Source organism: Marmota marmota, unplaced genomic scaffold, assembly GCF_001458135.2.
Source record: "Marmota marmota marmota unplaced genomic scaffold, marMar, whole genome shotgun sequence".
Classification (NCBI taxonomy): Eukaryota; Metazoa; Chordata; class Mammalia; order Rodentia; family Sciuridae; genus Marmota; species Marmota marmota.
In genome coordinates this window covers 1,851,022-1,878,234 of record NW_026000001.1, presented here as the reverse complement: position 1 = coordinate 1,878,234, position 27,213 = coordinate 1,851,022, and the positions used below count along the sequence as shown (strand labels likewise).

Here is a 27,213-nt window from a genome sequence, read left to right as displayed (position 1 = left end):
CCTAGAAAATTTTGCACACTTTGTACATATCACCTACTACATGGTGGAGTTTTTTTGTTTGTTTTTTGTGGTGCCAGGGATTGTAACTGAGCTACTCCCCAGAACTCCTTTTTATTTTTTTATTTTGAGACAGGGTCTTACTGAATTGAGACTGGTCTCAAATTTGTGTTTCTCGTGCCTCAGTCTCCAGAGTAGCTGGGAGTACAGGTGTGGCCACCCTGCTCAGCCTGACAGCTTTATCTTATTCTTCTTCTAAGTTTACATATTGTTTGCTTGGTTCAGTTTTTTTGTTTTGATTTGTTTTAATTTTGAAACAAGTTCTGGTTAAATTGCCCAGGCTGGTTTCACAATTGTGATTGTCCTGCCTCAGCTTCCTAAATAGCTGGGATTATAGGTCTGCGCCACTGTATCTTACTTACCATAGTGGGTTTGTCTTTTTTTTAAATGTACTGGAGATTGAACCCAAGTTGCTTTACCTCTGAGCTACATCCTTAGTCTTTTTTTTTTTTTTTTAGAGACAGGGTCTCACTAAATTGCTGAGGGCCTTGCTAAGTTGCTCAGGCTGTCACCAAACTTGCGATCCTCCTGCCTCAGCCTCCCAGTTGCTGAGATTACTGGTGTGTGTCGCCATGCCTGATGAGATTTTAAAAATTTCTGTTAAAATACTAGGTTGAACCACATAAAACTGTAGTAGACTGTTTTTGACCCACAGATATGTCAGTTTTGTTTGATTCAGACTAATATCATACATCATTTTTAGGGGCTGGGGATGTGGCTCAAGCGGTAGCACGCTCGCCTGGCATGCGTGCAGCCCAGGTTCGATCCTCAGCACCACACACAGACAAAGATGTTGTGACCGCCAAATACTAAAAAAATAAATAAATATTAAAATTCTCTCTCTCTTTAAAAAAAAACAAAAACAAAAAAACCCATCATTTTTAGTTTTACTCTTGGCCACTTCATTGGATTTTTTTTTTTTTTTTTTTTTTTTTNTTAATTTTGAAACAAGTTCTGGTTAAATTGCCCAGGCTGGTTTCACAATTGTGATTGTCCTGCCTCAGCTTCCTAAATAGCTGGGATTATAGGTCTGCGCCACTGTATCTTACTTACCATAGTGGGTTTGTCTTTTTTTTAAATGTACTGGAGATTGAACCCAAGTTGCTTTACCTCTGAGCTACATCCTTAGTCTTTTTTTTTTTTTTTTAGAGACAGGGTCTCACTGAATTGCTTAGTGCCTCATAGTTGCTGAGGCTGGCTTTGAACTTGTGATCCTCCTGCCTCTGCCTTCTGAGCAGCTGGGATTACAGGCATGTGCCACCTTGCCTGCCCACCGCATTAGATTTGAGGATTCTGTCCTTTTTGATTCCTGTAGCTGTCTTTCAAAGGGTCATGTGAGATTAATGACTCCTAAGAATAATAGTCTCCATTTCCCTTTCTGACTTTTGAGGAAGGAACAGATACTGATATTTGTCCATCTTTTTTTTTTTTTTTAAAGAGAGAGAGAATCTTTAATATTTATTTTATAGTTTTCTGCAGACACAACATCTTTGTTTGTATGTGGTGCTGAGGATCGAACCTGTGCCGCACGCATGCCAGGCGAGCACGCTACCGCTTGAGCCACATCCCCAGTCCAGATTTGTCCATCTTTGAGGAGATTAATTTTTAAACATTTAAAAAATATTTTTGTAGTTGTAGATGGACAGAATGCCTTTATTTTATTTGTTTATTTTTATGTAGTGCTGAGGATGGAGCCCAGGGCCTCACATGTGCTAGGCAGGCGCTCTATACTGAGCTGCAGCCCCAGCCTGAGCAGGTTAACTTTAAATTTTCCACAGTACCAAACAAATTACAGCCATGTGCTGCATAGCACTTTAGTCAACAGTGGACTACATGTATGACAGTGGTCCCAGGAGATTATGATGGCATGGAAGGATTTTTTTTTTGCTGTGTGACATTGTGTCAGAGTTGAGCACTCTACACATTTGTGGTGATGCTGAAGTGAACACTGTGCTAGCAGTCACATTGAATATACTTTTATACATGCATATACAGTTATGTGCAGCACATAATAACTTCATAATAACAACTTAGGCTGTTACTGGTTATGTATTTATTATACTATTTATTGTTGTTTTAGAGCTTCCACCTTCTACTGAGAAGACACTGTAGAGTGTGCTGTAGGCCGGCAGCAGCCTGCCCCCACCTGCCTGCCTCTTGTGCTTGATCTAATCTGGTTTTGGTCCTTGCAGCCCCTGAGCAGCAGGCTGAACCACAGACCGGGTGTGCCACAGCCCAGGTGTGCCACAGGCAATGCACCACATTTCTGGGAATGTGTTCCGTCATCAGTGGGCATATGATGCTGGCCCTTAAAAAAGCCACGGGAGGTGCCTTAAGAAGGCCGAGCATCCTCCACTCGAGGCTGAGCTTCCTGTCCGGATCGTGGCATGGCTGTTGAGAATGTCATGGAACATGACATTCCTGAGTCGAGTGGGAGACAGCCTGGTGCCTTCAGGGCTCTCAGCACACAGCACCTGGGTTAGATGCACTGTCTAAGTGGGGAGCACGTCCCTGGCCCTGTGCCCTCTGTGTTGTGCCTTTAGAGACACGTCCCTTGGGGGTCTGTAGGGAGTAGCTTATGTGCAAGACCTGCAGAGTCCCCTGGACTTTAGGCCCCCTGAGAACACTTTGAAAGAGCTCCCAGAACAAGTGTGGCCTGCAGAGCCTGCTCTCTGCCAGGCCAGATGTAATGGACACAGTGAGAGCCACTGGCCCTGGCTCCTGCTGAACTCATGGTACCCCCTGGTCAGCACTGGTTCTGACCAGCACACCATCCCACCGGTGCAGGGCAGAGCAGAACCCCAGCTGAGGCACGCTGCTGAGAACAGGGCTTCTGGTGCTGCGGGTGTGAGAGGGCAGAATCACATCACCATAGGAAAGGGGCTTTTAGTTCATTGAAATTTAAGGAAGGACTTTCTTAAAGTTAAAAAGCATTCATAAGGATGGGGTTGGGACTCAGCGGTAGACTGCTCGTCTATATCTTGCGAGGCCCTGGGTTCAATCCTCAGCATCACATAAAAATAAATAAATAATGAAAGGTATTGTATATAACACACACACACTCTCTCTCTCATACACAGACACAGTCACACTCTCTCTTCTCTTCTCTTCTCTCTCTCTCTCTCTCTCTCTCTCTCTATATATATATATATATATATATATCATCCGTAAGGATAGACTCTGAGAGGTGGCTTGCCCTCTTTGTGGAATTGCCATGGCAGTTGCTGGGTCACCATCTGTGAGGGCAGAGTGTCCATTCTGCAGGAAATTTTGTTAATTGGGTGAGACTGAAATGCTGTGCAAAAACTAACTTCTAATTCCTATGATTGTGTGATCTCACGCTTGTTAGATGACCTGGTAAATATCAGTTTTTAACTCCCTTTTTCTTTCAGAGCCGGCGATTAGACACTGAAGAATTAAGTTTGCCAGATATTTCTGCAGAAATAGCTGAAAAAATGGCCACATTTCATGGTATGAAAATGCCATTCAATAAGGAACCAAAATGGCTTTTTGGAACAATGGAAAAGTAAGTGGTCCGATCGCTCAGGCCTCGATTAGTTCTGTACCAGGGCAGGCTGAGGCCTTTCTCTGCTGGCTCATTGGTGCGCCGGCCCTCAGGGGTAGTGTTTGTCTCTGGGGTAAGTTTTTTTTACATGGAGCAATTAATTCCTGGACCAAGAAAGATGACTTGGCAGAAATGCTGTTCCCCGGGGCGGGGGCAGAGCTAGCATCCCAGAAAACCTTGGATCCCTAGTCGCCACCCTTCCCTCTCCTTTCTGGACTGGGACGGTCTAAGTGAAGTCTGAGAATCAAGCAGTGAAGTTTCACCTTTCTTTAACAGATACCTAAATCAAGTGCTGAGGATTAAATTTACTGGGGAATCCAGAATCAAACAGCTTCACAAGTTCCTCAATTACAATCTGCCTTTGGAACTGAAAAACCTCAGGTGAGAATTGACTTCTTTCCTGACAAGTGAGCACGTCTATCCAGAAATGTAGCTACTCTTGGTCACTAGAACTGTTGTCAGTTGGCGCTGGTGAAGCGCATCCTGTGCCTGGCATCTGTTGCTGGTTTTGCAGGGTGGATTTGACAGGCGGGTCTGACAGGTGGGTCTTGCTGCCCGAGATACTCTCTTGTGTTCCAGGAAGGCTTCACGGGGGGAGGCCGACTTTCAGACAAGTAGTTTGGTGCTTGGGGCAGCAAAGTCTGGGGCAGTAGATTTTTTCGGAGCAGAAGCAGGTGGGGGCGTGCAAGCTGATGAGAGAAATGCCAAACCTGAGCTTTGGGGAGCTGTGCGAATCCTGAGACTGATCTCTGAGAGGAGGCCCTGTACTGTTCTCAGGGTGGGGCTGGGCAGGCTTACGTACCTACATACATATCTGTCCAGGATGTACAGTCCCCCTGCTGTGCTGGGCAGTACGTCATGTGAGGAAGTGGTGACCAAGATGTCATTTTTATTAGTCCAAGTAAACAATGACATAGTGTCAAGTTGCATAAATGCTGGGAAGGAATAGATCAGAGCAGACCAACACTCAGGGGCTGCCTTGCCTGGGACAGGAGGGAGCGGGTGCAGAGAGGCCTTGTGCGTGTGGGAGCACTGAAGAGCTGGTGTGGGCAGCGGGGCTGTGGGCAGCCTACATTAATCCTCGACAGGTGATAGTGACACCTTGATTTTCTAGGTCACTGCTTGAATCTACTCCGTCTCCAGTTGTATTTTGTCACAATGACTGTCAGGAAGGTAAGAGTCATCATGTAATGCTACAGATGGGATTTGTGTGTATGCTCTATGTGTGATAAACACCAGATGGCCATCACAGGACTATTTGATACATCAGATTATGCTGCAGTGACAGTACGTATTGGGTAACTATTAAAAAGAATTTGGGCTAGGCTGATGGCACATGCCTGTAATCCCAGTTGCTCGGGAGGCTGAGGCAGGAGGATTGTAAAGTTCAAAGCCAGCCCCAGCAATTTAGCAAGGCTCTAAGCAATTAGGCACTGTCTTAAAATGAAAAAATACAAAGGTCTGGGGATGTGGCACAGTGGTCTCTAGGTTCAATTCCCAAAACCCAAAAAATAAAAATAGATGTAAAGCTCTCCTTATTCTTTTTATTTATCAACAGAAAAATCTCTAGGCTATATTAAGAGGAAAAAAAGCAAGTTTTAGAAAAACATAGAGTATCATTCCACTTCTATTAAAATGTTGACATGGAAAAAAAATCTGAAAGATTTTTCACTAAATGTGGAACTTGGACTAAAGACTTAAATGTTCTGAGGTGCATGTTGCCCGGGGCTTCCTCGTCCTGCAGCAGCTGGCAGACCAGGAGTAGCCATGCAGGCCCCTCCTGGCCCACCGAGCAGCACGGGGCAGGGCCTCAGACCACCTTCTTGGTTGTCCCAGCTGGCACAGTTAATGACTGTTGGTTGCTCTGCTTCAGGAAATTACAATGCCATAGGGCCCCTTACTGTCTCAGAGTTTTACCCAGCGTGATTTCCAATTTGGTCCTTCTTCCCTCCCCTCCTTGGTTTTGAAGCCACATGTGCTCTTCCACTGGGTCACGTCCTCAGTCCTTTTCTCTTTTTTCTTTTGAGGCAGGCTCTCACTGAGTTGCCCAGGCTGGGCTCAAACTTGCAGTCATCCTGCCTCAGCTTCCTGATGGTGCAGTTCCCACTGATGCTGCTGGCATTTCCTAGCTTGCCTTGCTGTCCTGGTCCTTGGAGGTCACAGGTGGCTGTGGTCCTGCTTCAAGACCTTCTTTGCCAGGCTCAGTAGTCTGTTTTGTTTTGTTTGGGAGATGGGATCTCACTGTGTTGCCCAAGCTGGCCTCGAATTCCTGGGGTCAAGAGGTCCTCTTGCCTTAGCAGTTGGTTTTCAGTTCCACAGTAGCTCCCGGTCAGGTTCCAGCTGCAGTGAGCCACTAGTTTGAGCCCAGTCACCTTTGACCAATTGTGGGCTCAGTCGAGGGAAGCAGGGCACAGGCAGTTCAGTGCAGCCCTGGGGGCCAGCCATGGCCTTCAGTGGTGACCATTGTTGACAGGGCAGCGCACAGCACCACTGTGGCTCTGGATGGCCAGGGAGGAACAGGTGGGGATGTGAGCTATACTTTTCTTCTGTGCTGGCGTTTGGGACACGGTCCTCCAAAGTTCCTTTGCAATGCTCCTGGATGCAGGAGAAGTACATTGCCAAGCCTAGAGACCCTCACCAGGGACCCTGGGAGAGAGGGGCCGGACAGTAGCAAAGGGTCCACTGGCCCAGGTGCTGAGATGCTCGAGGGCTCACAGTGTGGACCTCAGGAGCATGGGCCTGAGTTCATGTCAGGCTGGCGGCTGACCGACCTCATTCCCGAAATTCCACGCTAAGGGAACTGTCCTTATAGGGTTGCTGCTTGTGCTGTCCTCGGGCTCAGCCTGTGGTAGCTGTGGCAGGACACCATGTCAGCTCCTCAGCTGCTGTGCCCTCGCCAGCCACTGCCAGCAGCTCAGTCCCAGGGCTGCTGGGGTGGGTGTGAGTGGTGGTGCTTAGGTCACCAAGCTCCAGTGTGCCAGACGTCTGGGAGGTGCGGCCTTGACAGGAGGGAGAGGCCAGGCTGTGTTCCACAGTGAGCCTCCTGGTGCCAGGGAGGTAGCCAGGATCTGGATAGGTGCATCTGGAGTCTTTCCGTGTAGGGGGCCAACCCTGGTAGTAGTGCACCTGTGCTCCAGCCGCAGGACCCAAACTGAACTCAGTCAGGGTCCCCACAGAGGCAAGAGTCAGTCTCAGCTCTAAAAACGTCAGCTTTCTGTTCTAAGTCTTGCCACTCAAACCTTTTTGCAGGTAATGTCTTATTGCTGGAAGGCCGAGAGAATTCTGAAAAACAGAAACTGATGCTCATTGACTTTGAATACAGCAGTTATAATTACAGGTAATGTCGCACCAAAGGCTTAGCTTTCAGTACTGCTTTTTATTGTGATACATTATGAAATGATGTGAGGACAAGATGAGTGGCAACAGCACCTGAGCTGGAAGCACCGCTCTTGGAAGAGAAGGCTTTGGCCAGAGTGGCCACTGGGCCAGGGGCTCTGTGGACGGAACTCGCCATTTCCTGTGGCCTGTCAGAGCCTCTTCGCTTTCTCAGCACTGCTGTAGGAGGCGTCTGAGGCGGTGGGGCAGGCCAGGTGGCAGCGTTGTGCCCTCCACAGCTGTGACTCTGATGCCCATTGCTTCGCTCTGCTTGTCCACAGAGCTGCCACACCCTGTGCCCTCAGAAAGCCCGGGCAGGACGCGCCCGCCCTTCCCAGTGAGGGCTCTGAGGCGTCAGGTGTGCTCACACTGTGCTGTCTCCTCTTTCAGGGGATTTGACATTGGGAATCATTTCTGTGAATGGATGTATGACTATAGCTATGAGAAGTACCCCTTCTTTACTGCCAACATTCTCAAGTATCCCACCAGGAAACAACAGGTAAGAGATTCATTTTTATGGACTTGATAAGATAGTTACAGAAGTCAGTTTCATGCAATTAGAATTACATGTTTTTAAAGATGCCCTTTTAAAATTGTGTCATGGTTAGGCAAACCCTTTTGCTCATGTTAAAAATGTTATTTTCTGTTAACGTGGATGCCAACTTCACACTTCAGCCTTGTTGAGATCCGTGCTGGAAATAGTTGTCCTCTGTCGGGGACGAGCACTGCTTGCTCACAGAGGAGCTTCCAGTGTTTCCCACAGAGCCCAGCCTGTGCCTTCTGGGCTTCTTTCTGGGGAATGTGACCCTTCCTCTGTTGGTTTCACACTGTGCAGAGAGAAGTCCTGTACGCCATGGTCAGTACCTGGAGGAAATGCCTTTAGCATGAGCAGTTCCCTTTCCTGTCTTGCGCTACTGGAGGAGTGTCATTTCCTCCTGGGACACCCCCGTCCCATCCCCCCCCGCATTTCCACCCCCCACCCCGCCTGTGGTCTAGACCACCCTAAGGCCTGAGTACAGGCTCAGCAGGTGGCAGTGAAGCTGGGAGGGCAGGAGAGAGCTCAGCCCACCTCCCTAAATGGCCCTGATGTACAATGATGACTCTGTGTCCTGGCACCTTACTAGTGGCAACAGCAGCTCACACAGCAATCAGGAGTGAGGACAGGGTCAGGTGAGGACAGGTGTGTTTGCACTGCCACCTCGGTTCACTCAGGAGTGTCCTGAGCCGCACTCCTGGATTCCCCTTGGATGCCCTTTCACTGTGGCCTTGCTGAGGGGCCAGGCACTGCGACTGCCCTCTTCTGGCCACATCTCGAGGCTGAGGAGGGTGAACCTGACATGTGCAGAGCCAGGCAGCCAGGACTCCATGAGAAGGAAGGCCAGGCGAGGGGGGCCTGCTTGCCTGGGTTGGGGAGCACAGCTTCGCCCTGGTCATAGAGCTGGAGCGCTGTCCATCAGGACTGGCAAGCAGGCCAGGGAGGCGGTCAGAGGAGATCTCATTTTAATGAACCGCTAAAATCACACAGCAACATGTCATTTAAAGAAGTTCCTTCCTAGTTACATTTTCTGTTTTTTGTTGTTGTTATTTGGTGTGTGGGGGGGTGGGAGTATGGGGGATTGAACCCAGGGCCTTGTGCATGCCAGGCAAGAACTCTCCCAGCTGAACTATATCCCCAGCCCCAGTTATATTTTTTTGAAAACTTTTAAGGTAGTATATGGGTATGGAGCTTTATAAGATAGCCCTTGTGCATCTCTTGAGGTGATTTTGTATTTCCTTTCTTTCATCTGTGATGAAATAGTTTTAAATGTCTGGTCATTCTAGAGTTGCCAGGGTGAGCTGTCTGAATGCCTGGAACAGTCTCTGGTAAACTGTTTTTCCTCCAAAGCAAAGTCAGACTTGGCCAGTTTATGAACATGTGTGTAAATAGTCTTGGCCTTGCAGGGTGGGAAGGCACACACTTCCGTCTTGTCCAGCGCAGTTTCCACCCTGAGGGGACGCCTGCCAGCGCCAGGGTAACCCAGAGCTTTGCTCCTGGGAGCCCCGCATGGCACACAGGCCATTTTGGAGAAAGGTTTGAAAGAAGTGTACCCTCTTTCAAACCTTTCTCCAAAATGGAGATAATGAAAAACTTAAGTGTGGATTTAATTAGGGAAAAAACTGAGTCTATCTGAATCACTCCTCCAGAACTAGCAGCCCCCACACCACACCCTTCCAGCAGAACCGTGGACACAGCTGCGGGCACAGTGCATGTGTGCTCTGCACAGCGATGAACGGCGTCTGTTTCAACCAGCATTGGTCCTAACACAGTCACTTCTTTTTTAAGCTCCATTTTATTTCCAGTTACTTGACTACATTCCAGAATGACTTTGAAAACCTCAGTAGTGAAGAAAAATCTGCTATAGAAGAAGACGTGTTGCTTGAAGTCAATAGGTAACGATCCTCCTTTGAAAGCCGCGAGTACAGCTTGCCCCTTTATAAACTGCCTGGAGTGCTTGGTCATGCCCACACCTCATCCAAAATCGAGGCTTCTGCTTCCTGTGGTGGCAGGGACCGTAGCGATCTGATTCCAGCATCAGCAGCTAAGATAGGTACTACCGGGACAGTACGCCTGGTCCAGCCACATGCAGGACCCGGCTGTGTGAGGCTGCTGCCACTGTGCTCATGTGACACTCTGGCTTCTGGAACCAGTGGAAACAGAAAAGCGCAGGCAGAGGAGAACCCACAGAAAGGGCAGTACCAAGGGACTAGGTGGGTCAGGGACCTCCAGGACGCAGAGGAAGGCTGGTCATGTAAATGACACTCAGGCATTGTTGAGGAGGAATGTGGATTCAGGGTGACAGAGAGGGCTGGAGAAGATGGCAAGTTTCACGCACTCATCAGCTTCATTCCCCTTCTGCGGCAGGGAGGGAGAGGCATGAGGGTGGATTTGGGAAGCCCTTGCCTGGGGAGCAGTGTCCCGGGGCCTGTGGGGAGAGGCAGCCGGCCGGCAGGGCTCTTCTCACTTGCACCTACGCATTCACACTTGTGGCAACAGTGAGGCCACCATGGTCTCCGTCCCTGTGCTGTCAGTGTGCTGTAGCCAGGCAGCTGGGTGTGCTCACTCCTGCAGGTCCCTCTGTGCCCTCTGACATGTAATCCCACCAAGTGGTCAAGGCATTGTCCCCATCCAGCCCAGATGGCTGGCCATCCAGTGGGAAAGGGCTTCATCAGGGGTGTGACGGCACTGAGCAGCTCACGTGTTTCTTCTGTGATTACAGGTTTGCCCTCGCATCCCATTTCTTCTGGGGACTTTGGTCCATTGTACAGGCCAAGATTTCAGCCATTGAATTTGGGTACATGGTATGTTCAGAGGTAGCTCTCATCTTCTCCTGGGGAAGTGTTGTGACGCATGGGAGTGCTTGGAAGCAGTGGCTGTTACTCGCACAAGTGACCTGCTCCCTCAGACCCTGAAAGTGGTGACCTGGTGGCACCAGGACAGCATGGTTCTCACTGTTGCCTTGGGAGGTCACCTCACTCCTGGGCCCACTGGCTTTGCCACCCAGCTTCAGGGCAGTGCCGGATGGGCCTGTGGTCTGAGGAGGCCTGGAGAGATCGAGACCTTCTGACATAAGGGCGCCTGAGTGGCAGAGTGTGGGCACTGCTCCTGCGCTGCCAGGGTGTGGTCATCTGCCCACTCCTTGTGCCCGCCTGTAGTGCCCAGCTTGGGTAGAAGCTGGTTCTTTTTTTTTTTTTTAAAGAGAGAGTGAGTGAGAGAGAGAATTTTAATATTTATTTTTTAGTTTTCGGCAGACGCAACATCTTTGTTTGTATGTGGTGCTGGGGATCGAACTCGGGCCGCACGCATGCCAGGCGAGCGCGCTACCGCGTGAGCCACGTCCCCAGCCTCAGAAGCTGGTTCTTGTTGATGAGTATTGGTACTTATCTCCTGGTTCTTTTTCAGGAGAATTGTAGCCAATTGGCTTGTAGCCAATTCAGGCTGTAATTTTAATGTTAAGAACTGTCCTTGACATTGACACCATTAGAGAAGTCCCTGTGCTGGGGCTTCATCTTGAGGGAGGACATGGCACAAGCCAGGCCTATGGCTCCTTTTCCCTGGGGCAGGTGTGGGAGGTGCTGGTTCGTCTTGTCCTCCTCGGCTTTGCACAAGGTGATTTCCACTTCTAGGCAGAAGGTTTGGTGATGTAAAGACACCATTAGGCAGATAAATAAGAGGAAATTGGGTTTTTTAAGCAGATTTGGAGTCCTGGTCAGATGACACTGTAAGACAAAGCCGGCTTCAGAATAAGAAATATTACCAGAGACGAAGAATGGCATTTTGTAATAAGAGGACGTGAAATACTAAGTGTGCACCCAGCTGTCTTGTAAAAGACATGAAACAAAACTGACGAAACTGAGAGGAAAGAGGCGATGCAGAGTTAGAGTGCATGCTCCAGTCCTCTGGGAAGGGTGGGCAGGCGGTTATCAGCAGTTGCCGAGACAGGCAGCTTCACCTGCTGGTCCTTACCAGGTGCTCGGCTGCGGTATCCACTCTTCCTGTGCTCAGAGCAGTGTGTGCTGTGCCAGAGAACAGGGTTTAATAAATCTTAAAGGATGTGTCCTCATGGAACTTAACTGATGTCTAGAAAAGGTGAATATCTAGAAAACAGAAGGCTATCTAGAAAATCCCCAGTGGGCACAGTGGCACTTGCCTGTAACCTCAGTGTCTCAGGAAGCTGAAGCAGAGGATTCCAGGTTTGAGGCTGGACAAGAAAAAAAAGAACACAATACCAATATAGGGTGTCAAGAGGAGGGTCTCTGCAGGTCTAACTGTGTAAACTTATTTTAAGAAATATTGTCAGTTGTACATGGGAATAGTACCTTCAATTAATTAATTAATTTTTTAATGTGGTGCTGAGAATTGAACCCAGTGCCTCCCATGTGCTAGGCAAGTGCTCTACTGCTGAGCTACAATCCCAGTCCTTGTGCCAGCACATTTGACAGTGTAGATGAAAATGCATACTCTTTGAAAGATAAAAATGTCCAAAACTGATATAAGAAATGGCTATATGTTTGTTAAACAAATTGAATTCATAATAAGAATGGGCCTGGTGGCAGATGCCTATAATCTCAACTACTGGGAAGGGGCTAAGGCAGAAGGACCACAAGTTTGAGGCTACCCTCAGCAACTTGGCAAGGCCCTGTCTCAAAAAAGAAAAATGCCTGAGGATGTGACTCATTGGTAAAGCTCCCCTGGGTTCAGTCCACAGTCACACACTCTCCCACTCAAGGACCAAAGTAATTCATTTCAAAAAATGATGTGGGGCCAGGTGTGGTGGTGCACGCCTGAGTCCCAGCAGCTCGGGAGGCTGAGGCAGGAATATGGCGAGCTCAAAGTTCAACAACAGTGAGGCACTAAGCAGCTCAGTGAGACCCTGTCTCTAAATGGAATACAAAATAGGGTTGGGATGTGGCTCAGTGGTGGAGTGCACCTGAGTTCAATCCCCAGTACCAAAAAAAAAAAAAAAAAAAAAGGAACAACCATAGAGTTATGGGGGGAAAAATCTCTTGATCTCATGCCATGTACTGTAGTTAACTTGAAATGGACTTGTAAAAGGCCAAACTATTAGGCTTCTGTAAAAAAAAAAGAAAAGTCTTATGATCTAGGCAAATATTTTATAAGTTCCATAAAGCACAGTTAAAGGGGAAAAGTGTAATGGGGAAGTCCAGCAGTAGTGGTTCCAGAACCCTCTCCCCTAATCTGCTGTGTCCAAGTCCCTGGCATAAAATACTGCATGCATCTTCCCTTGTCATTTTGGTCACCTCTGGAGTGCTTATGCTACCTTAAGATACAGGGCAGTGCTGTGTGACTGTTGTGTCACTGATGGCTCAGGGAGCGGCCGGGGAAGGTCTGCAGGTTCAGTACAGACGCAGGTTTTCCCCCTAAGTATTTTCAGTCCATGAATGTGGAACCCGCGGGTACAGAGAGCCAGATAAAGGGGAGCTCGACAAAATGGAAGCACCCCTCTCCCTCCCCGTTTTCTTCTTTTGCAGTGCCAGGGCTGGAACCCAGGGCGTCCCACATGCTAGGTGGGCCACAACTGGTAGTGCTCAACTGCTCATGGCACCTTTATTTTATTTTTCAACTTTAGTTGTTACGTACTGGGAATTGAACCCAGGGGTGCTTTATCACTGAACTACATCCCAAGCCTTTTTATTTTTTAAGACGAGGTCATGCTAAGTTGCTGAGGCTGGCCTCAAACTGGCGATCCAAATGTCCCATCCTCCCAGGTTGCTGGGGTTGCCAGTGTGCGCCACCACAGCCACACCTTCAGTTTCAATAGACCTAAGCGGGAAATTGCACAGTGCTGATGGGCAGGTGCTGACGTAAACAGAGTGGGACCCGGGGAAGGAGCGGGTCCCTGTTCTACACAGCGCAGAGTACTCTCAGGTGCCAGAACCAACATGCTGTGGTTGTGGGTGCTGCTGTAGGACTGAGGCCTGTCTAGGGACAGGTCAGGGCAGCACTGCCTGTGTAGTGGGGGGAGAGGAAGGGTACTGACTGCAAAGCCCCAAGAACTCCAGGGGACCCGGGGCCTTTCTTGCCATGGTGGGCGTGTCTGTGGAAACTACAGTGTACCCTTAAAATGGGTTCATGTTTGGGGGATAGAAATTCTGCCTCCAGATTAATTTTTCAAAAAGTGACAGTGTAGCCAGGCATGGTGGCACATGCCCATAATGCCTGTGATCCCAGTGGCTCAGGAGGCTGAGTCAGGAGGATCAAGAGTTCAAAGTCAGCCTTAGCAGCTTAACAAGGTACTAAGCAACTTAATGAGACTCTGTTTTTAAACACAATATAAAAAGGGCTGGGGATGTGGCTCAGTGGTTAAGTACTCCTGAGTCCAATCCCTAGTACTCAGAAAAAAGAAAAAGGTAACCCTCCTAGCGCAGACTTTGGATTGGGAGTGGGTCCTCAGAAATTGCTGTGCGTGCGGCTGGAGAGATGGGGGAGCAGATCTGGGAATGGCAGCTTGACAGCAGAAATAGCCTGGCCAGCCCTTCCCCCGTGTAGTGCTCCTTGTGACAGCTGCCAGTGATCTTAGAAAATAGGGGCACCTTCTTTAGTTGACCTCTCTCTCTGTCTCCCCACATTCTGGGATCTTTGCTGTTAAAATTGGAATTGTCCCAGGGCTGCCCAATGTTCTGGGCAGTCACAAGGCCAGGTTTGTAGATGAGGTCCTTCTGAGTGGCACTCGACAGGCATTAGCTTTGAGATAAGGGGGTGTGGGGACAGTGCTGAGAGCTTCAGCAGCTTGTGTCTTCAGAGCAGCTGCAGCATGGGCCACACTGTGCTCGGTGTCTTCTTAGCTGGGCCCTGGGCCGGCCGCGTGGGCAGGGCCCCAGGAGTACAGCCCTTGCTGAGGCCTTGGCCTTCCTTGTTCCTTGTCTCCCAGGAGTATGCGCAAGCCAGATTTGATGCCTATTTCGACCAGAAGAGGAAGCTTGGGGTGTGACTGGGGAGGAGCAGCCCTTCGCCACTGGACTGCGGGAGACCGTGAGCCGGGCCCTCTGCACTGTGACCGTGGCACCTGCAGCATGAAGGCCCGGACGTCTCTGAACACAGATGTGTATGATAACGAAGACTATTAAAGTGGAGTGACATTTATCTCATCCCTTGTTGACGATCTCACTAAGACTTGGACGAGGTGGGGAAGCAGAGTGTAGGCAGTAGAGCAGTAGATCAGCCTCTGAGCCCGGGAACCAGAGGCGGCCTTTCACGCCGGGCTATGAGGCTTCCGGTGGGCACGGCCGCCAGCAGGAGCGGACAGCATTGCTGCAGGTACTTCGGTTAATGTTTTTTGGTTTTTTTATTTTAAATTTATCATTAATATACTGGTGAACGTTGTAACCAGGCTTCTTGTAGGTGACAATGTGATGTAGACACTCTTGCTCCCAAGGGACACGAGGGAGTGGACACACTGTGAAGTGGCTCCCCGGGCAGCATGTTCCTCTGGGCAGAGCGGTGGCAGCTGGAGAAGCAGGCTACACAGGAGCTGCCAGGAGCTCTGCGGGCAGATGGCCACAGCCCTCCTGTGCCTGCTACATATGTTGATACGTGGACGAGCTTCTCTATGACTGGACATGACCTGCACCCGCCCCTTCTGACTGGTGTGCTTTGTAATTCTGGCTTCACAGTGTGGGGACCTCAGCCCCCAGCCTTTCCCTCCTTCCCTCTCCTGGCCACAGGCAGCCTCCAGGGAATCCTTCCGCGTAGGCTGCTGCCCTGGCCTTGACCAGCATTCCCAGCCCCATCCCTCACCCTCACCCCCACCCCCACCCCCACGTCCTGGTGTCACTCTGGGAGACAGCGGCACTGACGTGGGTTGTGGTGCAATGGAGCAGAGCTGTGAATCCATGAGCATTAGTGTCCAGTGGGTAAATTTTAGCCAACTTTTTTTACTCTAAACTCTGAATTGTTTTTGTGCATATATTTCTGCTACCACAGAGACTGTACTACACAGATAAATAATAAAATTAAGACTCAGCCTCAAGCTGTTCTCTGGATGTGTCCTAACCTTGGGGAGGGCTCCTCTTACCTCCATGTGCCCATGGGAGGTTCTAGATGGCAGTGCCCTGCCCTAGCTGTGGACAAGAGCATCTGACTCTCCCCCTCCTGTGACACTTGTCTGTCCGCCATGTTCTGATTTTCCTCTGGACTCCCCAGTCCCCAGGGTCTGCCCTTGGCCCCAAGTCCCATGGGGCTCTTGCCCAGCATGCTGGCCCTAGGACAGCCTGTTACCCTCCCCAACTCAACCCAGTTCTGTGCCTGCTGATTCTGCAGAGGAAATTGGGACAGTGGCTGTCTGGGGAGTGGAGCAGGTGGTGGGGGAGGCAGGAGGGGACTTAACTGTTCACCCATCTGGACACTCAGGATCTTGAGCAGGACAGGATGTGTGATCACTCACCACTTAGGTCACCTGGCCCTACCCCAGCTCTGGTTCCAGCCACACTTGAACAGCCCTGCTTGCTTACAAGCCCCGGGCCAACCTAGATGCCTTGGGGTCAGGTCTGCAGGTGATGGGGCTCCTTCAGGGGAGTCCTGCCAGCGCGTGCAGCACCCTCACACCTCTGAATCCTTCCATTGAAGATGGTGCACAAAATTAAGCCACTCTGACCTGTTCTCCGTGAAGCTCAGCTGACCCTGGAGTGCTATCTGTCTGGGTCCTCCCCTGAGCCAGACCATAACCTTGAGTGAGAACTCAGCCCAGCCTGGTCACTGCCAGTCAAGGCAGGTGACCCTGAAAGGTGCCGCCCCACAGCCAGGCATGTGCTGTTTCCATGGCAACCCACTGGTGTCTCCCCAGGAGACCTCCATTAGACTGAGCATCTGCTGTCACATACCCCCCGCCCCCAAGGTCTGCTCAACTCTGTTCCCCAAGGATGAAAGCCACCGACTAGCCCAGGTCCCTTCACAGCCTGAACCCATGTTGCCCCCCGCCCCCACCCCAGCCATTCGTGGCCAGGCACTGCTGCCCCCTCTCTGGGCCCAGTCTTCCAGGCATGTGAACTACCACAGTCCCTTGCACACCCACCTGGCCTCTGGGGTCCTCAACAGGACAGTCCAAGATCCAAGGGTCAGGCCCCTTTAGCAGCTGGCCACAGCCATGGCCAGCTCACTGTGCCCAGGGCAGCGCTGGCCTCAAAGCTGCCTTTGTTCCTGGTGCTCCAGCTGGAAGAACTACTTAGTAGCCTGTTGGCCTCTAAAGCACTGGCTTTGGCCTCCACTGGCACAGCCAGAGGAGACTTGGGGAGGTCAAAGCCCACCCCCACCCATTATGCAGGGAGGATGGCCTGGGGCAGGAGACCAGGGAGGGATGAGATGATGGCCTTGGGATGGGGACTGAGCCCCCTTCTGACCCTCAGGGCCCTGGGCAAGTCTTAGCGACTCTGGACAGCCCCTGCCTTCCCCGCAGGACTGTGGCCCTGGGTGGATGACCCATAGTCCCATGAGGAGCAGCAGGCTAGGCTTGGTGTCGCTGCTGCTCCACTTCAGAGTGCCTCAACCTCTGGGAACCTGTACAAGGTGTGGAACAGAGGTGCCAGCCACTCTGCATACCTCCAAGGACAGGGACCTCACTCCCCTGGCCTGGCTGGAAAGACAGTCTAAGCTAGAATGTGCTGGATATGTCCCTCCCTCCCCCTCCCCCGCAGTCTGGTTCTTTGGAGGTGTGTTTGTGGGGGTCCTTGCCCCCCACAGAGGGAGTAAGGGAGACAGGTATAGGGACTGGTGGAGGCTGGCTGGAGGAGCCTGGTACCCAGGGCCCTGCCCTCCTGGTCTCAGTCCAGCCTCTGGGGGAGGAAGAGGCCGGAGTGCGGTTCCTGGGCCTGGGGCTCTTTATTCCTTTTCTGCCTCAGGAAGGTAAGGAGGAGGGCATGGCCCGCGGGGGGCACTATTCATCCTGGATGGCGAAGGTGAAGGGGCTCAGCTTGTAGCCTGTGCCAGCGTAGAACTTGTTCTGGAACTCCACCCTGGGGGCCAAGGGGCAGGCTGGTCAGGGGAGCCCCCACCCACCCTGCCACCCAGCCAGCCCGGGTACTCACCAGTGCAGCCGCAGGGCGTGCAGAAAGGCAGACAGCCCTTCCATTACCAGCAGGATGGCTACGGTCATCACTGCGAAGGCGGCGAAGACCGGGACTAGCGCCACAGACACCACGCCCACCTCCCCGCACATGCGCAGGCCCACGCGCATCACCATGGCCCACAGCACCTCGGACAGCTCTGCGGAGGGAGCGGGCGGTGGGGTCAGGCAAATGGGCATCCTCCAGCCCCTGGAGCCTCCCTGCTCAAGGGGCCGGGGAGGAATACTGAGGCCCAGAGGGAAGGGACCTGCCCAGGTCACCCAGACAGCTGCTGTGTGTGAGCTGGAGCAGGATGTGGGCCACCCTGGCTGCCCACTCTGCTGCGGCAGACCACTTACGGGCGTGGGCCAGGCTCAGGGCCCAGAGGCGGAGGTAGGAGGCCGTGTTGGAGATGCAGCCCAGACAGAACTCGATGGTGTGGATGGCCTGGTGCATCAGGACCTCGGAGGCAGCAAACTGGGGAAGGGTGGCGGTGAGAGGGCTGGCAGGGGCCGGCAGCCAGCTGCCCCCTCCAGGCGGCACTGCACCCACCTCGGCCTCCTCTTCACCCCCTGGGCACCTCGCCTTCTCCTCGTCAGAGCTCCAGCCCTTCTCGCAAGCATCGGGGGAGTCCATGCACCCGGCCTTGTCCTCATTCTTGTCCTAGAGATAGAGGGTGAGGAGCAGGCAGTGTCAGCAGCCCCAGCACCAGGAGGGGCCCACCCTGAGGGCCTGTTACCTGCCACGCTGGAGCCCGTGGGGAAGCCAGGGTCAAGGGCCACGTCTACCAAACTCCCCTACCACATGCTCCCAGCAGCTACCTGTTGGCCCACAGCTGGCCTCGGTGAGTGGCGGCTTCGCTGCCACCGGTGCAGCAGGTACAAGGGTGTGCCCAGCAGCAGGACAGGCACCATAGCCAAGGCCAGGACCACCAATGCGTGCTGCACCACTTCCTGCAGCAGAGGTGAGTCACTCTGAAGTTTGGACCACCTCCCCTCTCCCAGGCACCCAGGGGGCTCTCCTGCCCATCAGTCACTAACAGGGACTGTCCCTCTGCGGGGCCTCAGGCCCACACCATGTTTCTCAGACGAGGACCCTCTGACTCTGGGTGGCCCAGAGTCTGCAGGGTCTCCATGAGGGGTGTGAGCCACTGCCTGGCCAGCCCACCTGCCCAGAGTAGAGCGGCTGGTTGGTGGGGCTGCTGGAGAAGAGGAACATGTTGATAAAGTGGATGAGGATGCTGGGGGCAGAGGCAGCATGCGTGACGGTCACACACAGCCACTTGTAGACGACCAGGAAGACAAGGTAGCCAAAGAGGCCCAGCAGGAAGATGAGCTCAGGCAGGGTCTCCAGCAGCAGCCGGTACCCTTGGCGGAAGTGCCTGGGGGGAGCAGGCAGGGTCACTGGGACCACCCCGGCCCCGCCCAGCTGCACACACCCCCTGGCAACTCCGCCCTCACACGTGGTTGAAGACTCCGAGGAGCACCCCGAAGGCCATGTGGGTCACCCCCAGGATGACAGACATCTTCATCTTGAAGGGGTTGAGGAAGCTCAGGTGGTTGGTGGCCAGGCTCCAGACCTGGGTGGAGGGAGGGAGGGCGGGCCACACTCAGGGAGCCCCTGCCTCCTGTTGCCCCGTTGGCCCCCTCAGGACTCTGCCACTGCCACGGGGGCCGAAGAGGGAGTGATTGGCAACCGGAGCTCAAGCCCCAGCTCTTCCCAGCTGGGTGGCCTTGGGCCTGCAGCCTGGGCCTCAGTTTCCTAGTCTGTACACGGGATCACGCTAATGGGCACCCAGGTTGTCACACAGACCACACAAGAAATCACTAAGGGCTCAGCACGTGCTAGGCAGCTGCACTTACAGGCCTCTGCTTACCTGGTGATGGTGACAGGCCCAGCCAGGCAGGTGCTGGCTGTCTCCTGTGCCTGGCACCCAGAAGAGGCTGGGCACCAGCTGCCACAGTTAGGAGTGAATGAGCTGAAGTCCCTGCCCAGTCTCCCTCTGGCCACCACCAACATGGTGCTGCAGCTGCAGGACTCACCGGGTCGATGCCAAAGGGGTAGGGTCCCAGGAAGACACCAGTGACATTGGGGTCCAGGGTGAGCAGTGGGTGCTGGGACAGGAACGCGTCACTGGGGCAATGGTGGGCAAGTGGTCAGGGCTGCACGGGGCCTGGGGAACCACAGGACAGGCCGGGACCGAGGGTGGGCTGGGGCCTTGGCCTCACCTCCAGCCTGACTGGTTGGCCATGGCGGCCACGCTCCAGCCCGAGGGGAAGATGGTAGTGGCGCGGCTGAAGCACTCGTTGTAGATGAAGCCGGTGTAGATGGAGAACAAGCCCATGAGCAGGAGCAGGTAGCGGCCCCCAAAGAAGGTCTGCCAGATCTGGGGGTGCCAGGTCAGGGGATGCCCTGCCCCACCACCCCGTCCACCAGGCCCCCCCGGCCCACACCTCATTCTGCGCAGTCCTCACGGCGGGCCGGTTCTCAGCAAGCACCATGGCCAGGGCAAAGAGGAACACGAGCAGCCCGTGGCCCACGTCGCCAAACATCACGGCGAAGAGGAAGGGGAAGGTGATGATGGTGTAAGGAGCTGCAGGCAGCGGGGCGCAGGTCAGCCAGGACCACACGGGAGCTGGCGTCTGTTCCCTTGAGGACCACAGATGACAGAGGCCCCCACCCCACCCCACCCCAAGCTTAGGAGCATTTGTGAGGCAGGGACACCACTTGGTGTTTCAGCATTTGCCACTGGTGATCTCTGTGACCTTGGGCTTGCTGTTTAACCTCTCTGAGCCTGTTTCCCCATCTGTAAAACAGGGAGAAAGGCAGGACCACTTCACAGGGTATTATAAATGAGTGTCCTCGGGCAGGACCTGGCAGGCCACAGGTTCCTGACGAAAAGTCAATTATTTATTTCTGAGCCAGGGCCTCCTGTTGCCCGGGTTGATGTGGATCTCCTAGAGATGATACTCGCACCTCGAGAGTAGCGGGGACTACAGGTGCGAGCCCCCACGCCTGGCTGCTGCTGCTATTTTTAAAAAGAGTGTTAAGCAGAACCACAGAAAGGACAGAGAGTCCAGAAGCAATCCTGGAGGCCACACAGAAAGTTCCAGAAGGCCAAACCAGTCACTGAATCTCCCAAGTCCATTTCCCTTCAGTAAAATGGGGTGAGTTCTCATTTGGGTGTCGATTCCAATACACACACCCTACATGGGCTGAACAGTGACCCCCCAAAAGATTTCCTGCACATTAACTCCCAGGACCTCACCGGGAGAAGGGGTTTTACAGAGGTGGTCAGAAACGATGAGGCCATTAGGGTGGGCTCTAATCTAACAGGGCCAGTGTCCTTATGAGTAGGGAAATTTGGACAGAGGCGGACACAAAGGGTGGATCCCATGTGGTTGTGAAGATGGCCACCTACAGGCCCAGGACGAGGCCCACAACGTTCCCCTTCACGGTCTCAGAAGGAACCTGCCCACCGACCCTTGAACTTGGACCTCCAGCCTGCTGGACCACAAGGCTGCAGCCCCCCCCGCTGGGACTAGCTGCACCACCAACAGCCCCACAGACGTGAGGAGGAGGAAGCCCCCCACCCCACCCAGGCCTGCACTCCATGGGGCAGCTGGGCCTCCCCAAGGCCCAGGCAGAGGGTCCAAGGGCTGTCCAGGGCGAGGGCCCCGTGGCTCTCACCAGGGTTGACCTCCTGGTAGCAGCCCACGCCATAGGCATCCACGATGCTCTGGAAGCTGGCCGTGAAGCGGTTGGTGCGGATGAGGGTCGGGGGCATGTCCCTACAGGCGATGCGGTGAGCCACGGCACTCACCCCTGCCTCGCTCTGGAATTCCCAGGAAAGAGAGATGGATGGAGAGGGATGCGGAGGCCTCAGGGACCCTGGCTGACCCCTTGGAGGAGGTGGCTGGGAGGAGAGGGAACCCCCTCCCCCGGGGCAAAGGTGCTGAGAAAGGAGGGTGATGAGGCGGAGGAGGTGTCCGCGGCAGCGGTGGAGTGGGCAAGCCCGGAGCCCGCTGCTCACCGAGCTCTCCCGCAGCGCCTGCTGCAGGGCGGGCAGGTCCTGCGTGGCACACCAGGCCTCCGCGACGAGGCACTTGTGCGTGCTGCTCACGCTGCACTGGTTGAGGGCCAGGTACACCGCCTTCATCTTGCGGACCTGCACCTGCCCCCGTGGCAGCAGCTGCTGCACCTGGCCCAGCACCTGGCTCAGGAACCCTTCTGTCTCCCGGAGGACCTGGGGCCAGAGCGGGTGGTCAGCAGGGGCTGGGCAGGAGGCGGGCAGGNGGGCAGGAGGCGGGCAGGGGCCGGTCGGGTGGGCACCCACCTCCTGCAGCTCCTGGCTCTGCTGCTGCAGCTGCTGCAGGGTCCCATGCCGGGCCGCCTCTTCCTCCAGGAATGGGAAGATGTGGCAGTGGAAGCTGGTCGGGACGGGGGACGGTCAGAAGGGAGCTTGCCAGGAGGGTGGAGGTGACATGGAGGGTCCTGGGCACACAGGGCAGGCAAATGCCCAGACCCAGGCAAGGGAGGGCTCTGAGCAGGTAGAGGCTTGCTGATCCAGGGTGGGGGCAGCCGGTGTGACCGGGTGGCTCACCAGTCCGTAATCTTTCGGATCTTCTGTCCAATCTGCTCACCCCAGTAGGAGATGAGGAAGGTCATCCAGGTCACAGGCTCACCCTGCGGGAGGGCTCAGGTCACCCTGGACTTCTGGTTCCGCCCAGGATAGCCCGGCAGGCCCCTCCGGCTCACCGTCAGCGGGTCCTCCAGCTGCCTCTCGGCCTCTCGGAAGCTGGCGATGAGGAAGCCGCGGCAGGCCCTCCACAGCAGGCGCTCCAGGGCCGCAGCCTTGCGGGGCTCCACGGCACCTGCCACAAAGCTGCCAGCCAGGAATGGAGGCGCTTCCAACCTCCCACCCTGGCCCGAAAAGGCAGGAGACCCCAGTGCAGGGCCAGAAGGGCAGAAACCTCCCAGGGCAGGGCCTGGGAGGAGGCAGAGGGCGAGCTGAGCCCCAGGGAGCACAGGGCCAGGCCCGCAGGGGGCCTGACCTGCCCCCACCTGGGGTCAGGGCTGGGGCTGGTGGGAAAGGACAAGAGGTCCTCCCTCACTCACTTGACCCTCAGGTCCTGGTGCGGTCCCTGGCGAGGCGGGAGCAGGGGAGTTCTCTCTGAAGAGGGCCCATCAGTGTGAGCAGCGGCCGGCTGGGAGTGGGAGACACCGTGAACCCGGGCACAGGTGGGGCCTGCACACCTTCCCTGCCAATCCCCCCAGGCCGCAGCTGACCGGAGGGCCGTGGTTCTGCTGCAGCACGGCCGAGTGGAGCTGCAGCTGGTGCAACTGGGTCCGCAGGGCCTGGTGGTTGCCCTGCACATCCCGCAGCTCCTGGGCCAGGCGCTCTGTCTCTTCCTGGATGCGCAGTAGGTCGCGTGGCGGGGGCGCTGGCAGCCTCCCTTCGGGAGGGGGCAGTGCCAGGCCAGCCCGCCGCACCTGCTCCTCTAGAAAGGCTGAGCACAGAGGGCAGGTTCAGCAGAGGCCACACCAGCTAATATCCACTACTAGCTAAGGACTGGCCACATCTGGAGGATTCCAAGTGCACCCCAAACTCTACTACCACCTGCTAACTAATTCACCAAGCCTGTGAGCCCCAGAAAAAAACCCAGCCCACACCCCTGTCCCCAAAGTTCTGCTCCCTTCCTGGGTGACTCTGTGTTCCTATCTCTTGGCCACTGCCCAGCCCAGGGACAGAGCCCCACTGAGGTCAGCCTGCAGGCCTGATCACTCTAAAGCTGTTGGTCAGACTAACAGGCCATGAAATAAAACCTATTCTATCCTCCCAGTCAGGAGGCAGGGGCTGGACGTTGGCCACAGGCACCTCCTGGAGATTGCCATGGTGGGTCCAAGAAGCAGCTCTGCTTTGGGGAAGTCCAGCCCTACACCCTGGCCTCCGTCCACCGGGTCCATCACTTAGGAGTAAGCTCTGTCCATGCCCTTCACCTGCTGAGAGCCCTCATGGCTCCCAAAGTCCACAGGACAAAACTCCCACACTCCCCCAAACCAGCCCTCGCCTGGGCCCTCTGCACAGCCCACCCAGGCCCATTCCCAGGAGCACCCACAGATGGGGGCCTGCCTGCACCTCCTTCCTGTCTTCTACCTGCCTGCCCAGGGCCACTTCCATAAAGCCAGCCTGGGATGGGCCTGGGCCAACTCACTGAAGGTCTTCTCCAGCTCCTCGCAGCGTCGAATGTCCACTGTGAAGCGTCTCTGGAAGGCACTCACGGACTCATTGAGCTGCGGTGGCCACATGGAGGGGTCAGTGTGTCAGGGAGAGGTCCAGGGAGGTCCCACCCTGGGCCAAGGCCTCTCTCTCCTCAGGCCTTAGCCACCTTCTTCAAAAAGGGCTGAGCCTCCAGATCCCCATGTGCCTGGGAGCCTCAGGTGCGGGCTTCCTGAGGACAAAGGACCTATGGCCAGGGCTGCTGGGATGCATGTGGGACCAGGGGCGATTATGGGACAGGTGGGTCCCCATCTAGGCCTAGATCACAGCCCACCCCAGCAGCAATGCCCCAGGATGAAGGCCCCCCCGCCCGCCCTGGCCCCACTCACGTCTCTGAACTCCACAAGCCCCAGCTCGCCCAGCTGGCTCACACAGGTGTATGCAGCAGCTGTGGGCAGGAAGAGCTGGACCAGGACCACCTCCTCACTCCGGAACATGGAGCCCATGGTGCTGTGGGGGGGGGGTGAGGTCAGGGCAAGCCACAAAGGCTCCCAACCCAGCTGGCACCTCCTAAAGCTCTGTTCATGTAGTTCAGAGTTGTGACTACTGTCCCCATGTGACCGAAGGGGAAAACTGAAGCCCAGGAAGGGGCAGTTAGGTGCTGAGATCACACCGGAAGTAAGCGCCACAACTGGGCATGAGGCCAGCCCAGCCTCAAGCTCTCTCAGCAAGCCCACCTGCCTCCACCCTGTCCCTTGTACCCACCCCAGCACTGGGGTGACACTGGCTGTGCTCACCCCTCTGTTCATGCTCTGTCTGCCCTCACCTGAGTCCTGCTTATCCCTAGCACCCCAGGCAAAGGGCTGCCCCCAGGCTTGCCTTTATTTATCCAAACATCAGCTGTGACAAGTGACACACAGGGCCTGGATGGGGCTTGTCCTCAGGGATAGCCAGCACCCTCCCACCTTCCTGTAGTCTGAGCCCGTAGGGTGGGTGGCTCTACTTGTTCTGCGGGGACTCAGCAAGGCCACAGAGACTGGCCTGGGAAGGGTGTCTTCAGGGGTGGAGCCATCCCGAGGCCCCAGGCGGCCTGGCTGTATCCATCGCCCCTGGGGACTTGGGACAGGCTTCCAGGTGTTGAAACCAACAAAAACGAAACTGAAATGGCAGGAAGGGCCTGGCAGCGCCTTGCTCAAACACAGGCAGGGAGAGGGGCAGGGTGGCCTCCAGTTGGCCCTGCAGATAACCTGCTGGAGAGTCAGGACCCCTCTGCCTGCTGTGCCCACTACTCTCCGGTCCCAGGGTCCCTCAGTTTCCTTAGCTCTCTAGGTAGCAGGGAGACAGACATGGTTGAGGACCACCCTTCACCCCCTGGGGAGACTAGTGTGCTCTGCCTGCTGTGTGGACATGACCTACATGTCCCTGGGCCTGGTTTCCGTAATTCTGAATAGGAAACCACAGGCCTGTTCACAGCCTGGGAAAGGAGTGAACTCTGAGGGCAGGCATCAGGGCCCGCAGAAGGGCAGGTTCCCGAACAGCAAAGGATGGGCAGGAGGGCCTGGCTTTCATCATTCAAGGACATGACTCCGGCCATGGGCAGAGGGCAAGGAACCAGGACTGAGGGCCCCACCCAGGTTGTGACACTGTGTCACACTGTGTGACATTAAGCAAGTCACTTGCCCTCTCTGGACCTCTACTTCCTCTTTGGGACTTGGCCACCCCCACAGATATGAGATGACAAAAATAACCAGAGACCCCCATCTGTCCCCTTCACCCACACCAACTCACACTAATCCCTGATGGTGATGCTGGGGAAGGGGCGATGGAGCCCTGTCTTAAAGGGGGGTCAACTGAAGCCGGGAGAAGCAAGGCCCAACATAACATGACCAGCTGATGGCCAAGCCAGGGAGGAGCCAGGACCAGGGCTGCAGGCTTGGCAGTCCCAGCTCAGAGCGGGCTGCAGACCTGGCCTCCGCTGGCTAGCCCCGACCCTGTTCCCCCTGGCCCCTGCCCTAGCCAGGGGAGACCCTGCCAGACCACAGAGCGCCTCCAGCCACCGCGTGGTCTGCAGAGTTCAGAAGCAGCGACTCCTCTCCCAGCCTCTGGCCCTGGAATGCCAACCCTCCACTGGCGGGCTCGGGCTCTGCCACTTCCTAGTTGGGGGAGCTTTGCTTTCCTCATCTGTAGAATGCATCCCGCCCTCCGAGCAAGGCGCAGCGGGAAAACTCTGAGCGCAGCCCGGCAGGGGCGGCCTCGAAAGTTGCTGGGGACCCACACCCATCTTCCTGCCCCTCCTGATCGTCTCCTCTGCTCCGCCTGACGCCGCCGGCGGCCGCCAGCACAGCCTCCTCGACCCAGCTAGGTGGGGCGCCGGGACACCTTTCCCGGGCAGGGGCGCGGGTGGCAGGCGGAGCCGCGCCCCGCACACCCCTCCGGGGCGGGTACTCACCCTGCGCGCCGCGCCGCTTGGCTCTCTGCAGGGGCTGTGCACCCTGCCGCGGCGCGCGCGGCTCGCTAGGGCCCAGGGGCGGGGCCCGGGACGCCCCGCCCCGCCCCGCCCCGCCCACGTCCCCTCCGATCCGGCGCGGGAGGTTCGGGGACTGTTCAGGTGCGTGGGCCGCTTAATCATGGCGACGAGAGCGGAGATAACTGACCAGCGGCGCCGGAGGCCCGGGAGGCGCCAGCCTAGGGAACGGGATTCCCACGCCCCTTCCACCTGAAGGGCTCGTTGGACCTAAGGCCCTAGGGTCCAGAACCTGGCCCTCCCCAGCACACGACTCATTCACCCTTTCTGCTTCTGACCACCCAGGATAGGAGGCTGAGCCAGGAGGGCTGTGCCCTTGCGGGGATGGGGTGGCTGCCCAGAGCACAGCAGATTCATTTGTGGCTGGACACATACTGTACAGGGGTGTCCTAGTGATCTTGCTTCAAATCATCTGCATGAGAACTGTCAGTTCCAGTGCCAAGAAACTGGGACTCACCACCATCTCGCTGCCTGCACTTTGGACGGGCTGGACTGTACCCACTGGGGACCAGAGGGAGGACGGTCCCTTAGCCCTGGTGATCCTTGAATCACACTCAGTGAGCGAGGGCCTAGAGGGTAGGAGTGTGGGGGAGCAGCCCCGGAACTACACCTGGAAACAGTCACCAGCACCATCAGCATCCTCAGGAAATTGAGAGACATGTGCTTCGACTCCACATCAGTGGGATAAGAAGGGCCTTCACTACAACCAACCTCAGTGCCAAGGGCCCAGGTCAATCCTTGGGAGCACAGAGGAAACCAGAACTCTACCATGGTCACAAAACCATGTTATGGATACACTCCTGAGGCCAGAACATACCTCAGATCACTGAGAACCTGGTTACCTGCTGATGCAGCTGCCCTAGGTCTAATTCAAGG

The 27,213-nt window shown here is 55.0% G+C and overlaps 2 protein-coding genes across 12 annotated transcripts in view; one reads left to right on the top strand and one right to left on the bottom strand.

Moving 5' to 3' along the window:
- Positions 1–15,525, top strand: part of Chka (choline kinase alpha) — a 37,068-nt gene extending 21,543 nt beyond the window's left edge. For 8 of the 9 annotated variants that reach the window (XM_048807769.1, XM_048807767.1, XM_015503246.2 and 5 more), the window contains 8 exons: positions 3,450–3,583; positions 3,899–4,003; positions 4,737–4,795; positions 6,872–6,959; positions 7,388–7,496; positions 9,321–9,427; positions 10,255–10,336; positions 14,428–15,525. In XM_048807769.1, the coding sequence (XP_048663726.1) occupies positions 3,450–3,583; positions 3,899–4,003; positions 4,737–4,795; positions 6,872–6,959; positions 7,388–7,496; positions 9,321–9,427; positions 10,255–10,336; positions 14,428–14,487 (744 nt within the window). In that variant the 3' untranslated portion in view covers positions 14,488–15,525. The remainder of the gene's footprint in view (positions 1–3,449; positions 3,584–3,898; positions 4,004–4,736; positions 4,796–6,871; positions 6,960–7,387; positions 7,497–9,320; positions 9,428–10,254; positions 10,337–14,427) is intronic. The other variant, XR_007349300.1, reaches the window with a different exon arrangement.
- A 1,820-nt stretch (positions 15,526–17,345) lies between these two features.
- Positions 17,346–26,385, bottom strand: Tcirg1 (T cell immune regulator 1, ATPase H+ transporting V0 subunit a3). 3 transcript variants are annotated; one of them, XR_007349299.1, is made up of 20 exons: positions 26,263–26,385; positions 24,203–24,323; positions 23,809–23,887; positions 22,883–23,103; positions 22,712–22,800; positions 22,352–22,478; positions 22,197–22,279; positions 21,930–22,023; positions 21,627–21,839; positions 21,284–21,428; positions 20,047–20,186; positions 19,822–19,979; positions 19,636–19,726; positions 19,054–19,172; positions 18,761–18,974; positions 18,415–18,546; positions 18,174–18,256; positions 17,953–18,070; positions 17,576–17,753; positions 17,346–17,503 (listed from the first exon to the last, which is right to left on the bottom strand). XR_007349299.1 is itself a non-coding variant. In XM_015503237.2 (20 exons), exons 2-20 carry the CDS (start codon positions 24,317–24,319, stop codon positions 17,425–17,427), a joined length of 2,508 nt encoding a protein of 835 aa, XP_015358723.1. In that variant the 5' UTR covers positions 24,320–24,323; positions 26,263–26,384; the 3' UTR covers positions 17,346–17,424. The 3 variants fall into 3 exon arrangements, 2 of the variants coding, with proteins under 2 accessions (XP_015358723.1, XP_015358724.1); XM_015503237.2 differs by having other exon boundaries at positions 18,146–18,256; positions 26,263–26,384; XM_015503238.2 differs by lacking the exon at positions 26,263–26,385 and adding an exon at positions 24,693–26,174 and having other exon boundaries at positions 18,146–18,256.
- Positions 26,386–27,213: the final 828 nt, after the last annotated feature.

What these genes read in the sequence shown, in the direction of transcription:
- Tcirg1 (XM_015503237.2), bottom strand. Translation starts at nt 24,319, where the DNA reads ATGGGCTCCATGTTCCGGAGTGAGGAGGTGGTCCTGGTCCAGCTCTTC. An exon ending in GGAGCTGGAGAAGACCTTCA is followed by an intron (nt 23,104 to 23,808) that starts GTGAGTTGGCCC and finishes CTCTGTGCTCAG; the next exon opens with CCTTTCTAGAGGAGCAGGTG. An exon ending in CACGCCCTGCGGCTGCACTG is followed by an intron (nt 17,504 to 17,575) that starts GTGAGTACCCGG and finishes CTTGGCCCCCAG; the next exon opens with GGTGGAGTTCCAGAACAAGT.